Source organism: Cnephaeus nilssonii (genome assembly GCF_951640355.1).
Source record: "Cnephaeus nilssonii genome assembly, chromosome: 20".
NCBI classification, from domain to species: domain Eukaryota; kingdom Metazoa; phylum Chordata; class Mammalia; order Chiroptera; family Vespertilionidae; genus Cnephaeus; species Cnephaeus nilssonii.
In genome coordinates, this window is record NC_137091.1 from 40,234,974 (window position 1) to 40,239,073 (window position 4,100).

At 46.7% G+C, this 4,100-nt stretch overlaps 1 protein-coding gene across 1 annotated transcript; it reads right to left on the reverse strand.

Moving 5' to 3' along the window:
- Positions 1-658: 658 nt before the first annotated feature.
- Positions 659-3,768, reverse strand: LOC307116423 (cell adhesion molecule CEACAM21-like). Its single transcript, XM_079800371.1, has 3 exons — positions 3,597-3,768; positions 2,380-2,739; positions 659-1,060 (listed from the first exon to the last, which is right to left on the reverse strand). Exons 1-3 carry the CDS (start codon positions 3,682-3,684, stop codon positions 783-785), a joined length of 726 nt encoding a protein of 241 aa, XP_079656497.1. The 5' UTR covers positions 3,685-3,768; the 3' UTR covers positions 659-782.
- Between the last annotated feature and the right edge of the window lie 332 nt (positions 3,769-4,100).

A 4,100-nucleotide genomic window follows, 5' to 3' on the forward strand; every position in this document is an offset into this window, starting at 1 on the left:
TTTTGATCCTATCACATATATGGCTGGTGTCATTCAATTTGGCCTGATTAATGACCTAAGTGCAGAGGAACAGACATTCACCTTATAGTTTGCTCTGATGCAGGTTTTTCTATGAAACCTGAGAAGGGAGAGTTAACAGCCTCTTGAGGTTAGGCGGCCTCACACTCACACTTCACCTGCAGTCTCTCTAGTTTGGGTGGATGCCCTCCTCTCAAACAGATTACAAGTCTTCATCAGGTCAAAATTAGCTCCATAAAATGTGAGGTCATTTATAATTCTGTTTGAACTAGGACATTTGCTAAGCTTTGCTTATATTATCAACGTTTCCAATTCTATTCTATCAACAAAGAGGACAGGGTGCTACTGAACTTATGCAAATAAGTCTATTGCCATAACCAAAAGAATACTGCAGAGGGCATTAGTAATTTGGGGGAAGACAAAGGTCACTGTTGATCTCACATAAGTGTTCTCTTGACTATTCCCATCATCACAAGTGTCCAGGCAGCCTCCACATATCACCCTGGAAACTGGAGAGAGCTCAGATTCCTGTGAAGCACATGGTATCCCCTCCATTGTGGACATGGTGCAAATAGGACCAACCAGACATGTGATCCAATGTGGTATGTTACCTTACATCAACAATAATGACAATGCCAGCTCACATTTTTTATATTTATTGATTCAAAGCAAGTCTTCTACGCAATTTCAACCACCACAAGAAATCTAATAGGTACATTTTTTATTTTTTTAGTTTAAAAACTTAGGGGAAGGGAGGATGATAACTAGTACTTGACATCTAACTCTACAGGTTCACTTTCAAAGGAGCTGATGGGGTTGGAGACTTTACACTGGTAGTTCCCAGCATCCTCTCTCTTGACAGGGTCTATGGTGAGGGTTACTTGGCCCTCGGACAGCTTCATCCTCTCATTGAACCGCAGACTCGTACCATTGAACAACCAGTTGGTGGACCTCACACTTGAGTAGCAAGTCATGACAACCGCATCCTCATTTTCTGTGACTGTGGTGTTGCTAGCTAGGAGTATGGGAACACTCACTGGCTCTGTGAAGAAATAGAGGGTGAGAATGATTGAGTGTGGGCTTGAGACCTGGGGTATTGCTCCTGCCTCAAAGATCTAAGCCCTGACTCTGATTGTTATAAGGGTCATTTGGTTCCACAATAAAAATTAATTAATTCTAAATTTGCCATCACTCCCCACACCAAATCTACCCCTCTGAACTGAAGACCGCTAAGTGGATGATATGAACCAATGATTGATCTAGGGATCAAAAGACATGTAATAAGGCCACTGGGATTGGAGGAAAAATGAGGCTATGGCTGCAGATAGACCTCAAGTGACTCAGATCAATTTCTCATGGTCTGTGTGACTCTGCTTAGGGACTCTGTTTCTCTTTGTGAAACAGTCCCTAAGCAGAGTCACACAGACCATAAGAAATTGATCTGAGTCACTTGAGGTCTATCTCTCTCACTTTCCCCTCAGTGAAGTAAAATGAATATTTGACTGCCAGGCTGACAATGTACTAATGTACTAATAAAATATTCAAAGTATCTGACATAAATTTTGGGAAGGAAAACTGCTCAAATAAGAGGCATTTGTTATTGATGGACTTTAGGAGAGAATCCCTTGGGTTCATCCCTGGTGGATGAGCAGCTGCCAGGGGAATATTTACTCCTGCTCCTGCCTTGGGACACTAACCTTTCTCTGGACTCTCCTAAGTCCCCCAGAACAGTCAGCTAATAATCTGAGGAGCTTGTCCAATTGTGATCTCCACAAACAGTCTCAGGTGAAGGACCAGTCTCCATCTCTACCCAGACGTGGCTCTGAGGTTTGAGCCCCAACTGGTGACCAGCTCAAGAGCCTTGTGACTCTGGCACATGGGAAAATGATTCTCTCACTCAGCCCTTCCAAGCAAGCAAAACCCAACCAGACTCAGTCTCCCCAGGGCCTCTGGAATCAGGTTATTGTGACAGGGGCCTGGAGAGGGGCTGCCCAAGCTGAGCTTCTCTGTGAAGAACCCAGGGAGCCCCTCAGGCCAGGTCCTTACAGAGCCCTGCTGGGTCTATCTCAGGAACATGGTCAGGGAATGGGGCCCAGGGACCTGGACTGAGACGGGTCTCTCTTTGATGACTCACTCCCATCACATTGGTCCTTCTCTCTGTGGTGAATGGGGCTAGAATCTGGGAAGGGAACTCTGACCTTAGGAAGTTTGTGTCTACTGTGTGTGTCCTGCACTAAATGCCCAAACCCCGCTTGGGACATGATGCAGAGGGAAATGGAGGGGAGTCCAGGGCTGGCAGTCCTGTGTGTGAAGTAGAATTCACCCCACCCAAAACCTAGAGGTCAGAGAGCAATCACTAACCGTATACAGTGAGCGATCCTGATCCTAATGCTGTTTGAAAATTTGGAAGGACAGCTACTACCATGTAGAGTCCTTGATCGCTCAGAGTGACGTTTCTTATGATCAGGGATCCATTAGGTATTGTAATCTCTCGACCACTGTATCCGGGCCCTATTGTATATTGACCTGAATACAATGTAAATATCCCAATTAAATTAGAGTTCTTCATCTCTATTCCCCTGTACCACATAAAGGCTATAAAATCAGGAGGGCTATTTCGGATACGTAGAATCACATCCTGCCCTTTAGCAGCACTGGTTGAGACCAAAGCAAGTTGCGCAGGGGTTGGCGTGATCCAGATGGGAAGACAAGAAGGGAAGACTAGAAGGGAAGAGAGAAATTGATTAGTATTGTGATCTATGTATTTGGATGGAGAGATGAGGCATTTCTCTTCAACTCTCAGCCTTGGTCTGCATGTGAGTTCGTGTGTGCATCTCCTTGGTCAAGGTGACCACCATTGCTTCAGCACCTCAGAACCTATGCTTTTTGTTTGGAATTCCCTTTCCCAGCTGTCTGTGTAGCTGTCCTCCTTACTGCCCTCAGATCCCTGTTGATAATCAGCGGCCTTCTTGACCACGTCCTCTAAAGACCCTCTATCTTCACTCTCTGACCTTTCCCTGCTCTGTGCCCTTCAGGGCACTTGTGGGTACCTGATGTCACAAGTAGATCTCTTCTTATCTATTTTCTCCCGATATAGTGTGAGCTGCAAGTGGTCAGGGGATTTTGGATCTTGTGACCCCTCAATGCCTGCAATTAGGCTGCAAACTCCTGTGGGTGCATGAATGAGTGTTCCAAGGCTTGACCATGACCCATGTCGTATTTTCCCATATTTGCACTTGTTGGTGGGGACAATGTTTAGCACCCTGGTCAAAATGTTCCTGCTATCACCTGAAATAAATTGTTATTACTGTCGAAAGTTGTCAAAATTAAATACTCTGTGATGAATAACTTAGCAAATAAACCGCAATTGAGGTTTTCCTGCCCCTCACCACTTGCACATCATAAAATTTTCCTGTTGCTGAGCCCCCTCTCTCACCCTACTATGCGCCACTGTCCATCCACTCAGGTTTAAAGAGAAGCCCCTCCTCCCCTTCCAGAGTGCTGTCCTCCCCAGGAGATCTTGGCCACTCTCCGACTGCCAACCTCCCTTTCATTCCCTGGGATTGTCCCGTCCTTACCAGCCAGCAGGAGCCCTAACCAGGGGACAAGTCCTCTATGGGCAGAGGCTACAGGGAAATCCATGGTGACTGCTGCCTGCTCTGTCATTCCCTCTGAGAGAAGAGCTCGAGGTCCAGTAAGGCTCCCAGGCACCTCTGTCCAGACTGGTGGGATGTGCTGTTCCTCCTTCCTGTGTGCTGAGCCTCCTCCTGGGGCATGATAACCTCCCTGGTCATGTGGGCCAGGGCGTGGTCAGGGCTCAGGTCCTCCCTCTCCCTCCCCTCATTTTTGCCAACCCTGTTGCCCCGTTCAGTTTATCTTTTCTCTGTATTTTGGTTCCCTGGAAACTGCTGAGGCCTTTGACAACACACACACATACAAACACAAACACATACATGCACAGACACGTGCCCAGAAAAGCACTTGCCTCGGGTGTCCAGTTCCTGGTTATTCTCCACAGTTCCCTGTCAGTGCACATTTGACTTTCCCTTCAGAGCAAGATGTCTGGGCATCCCTCAGGAATA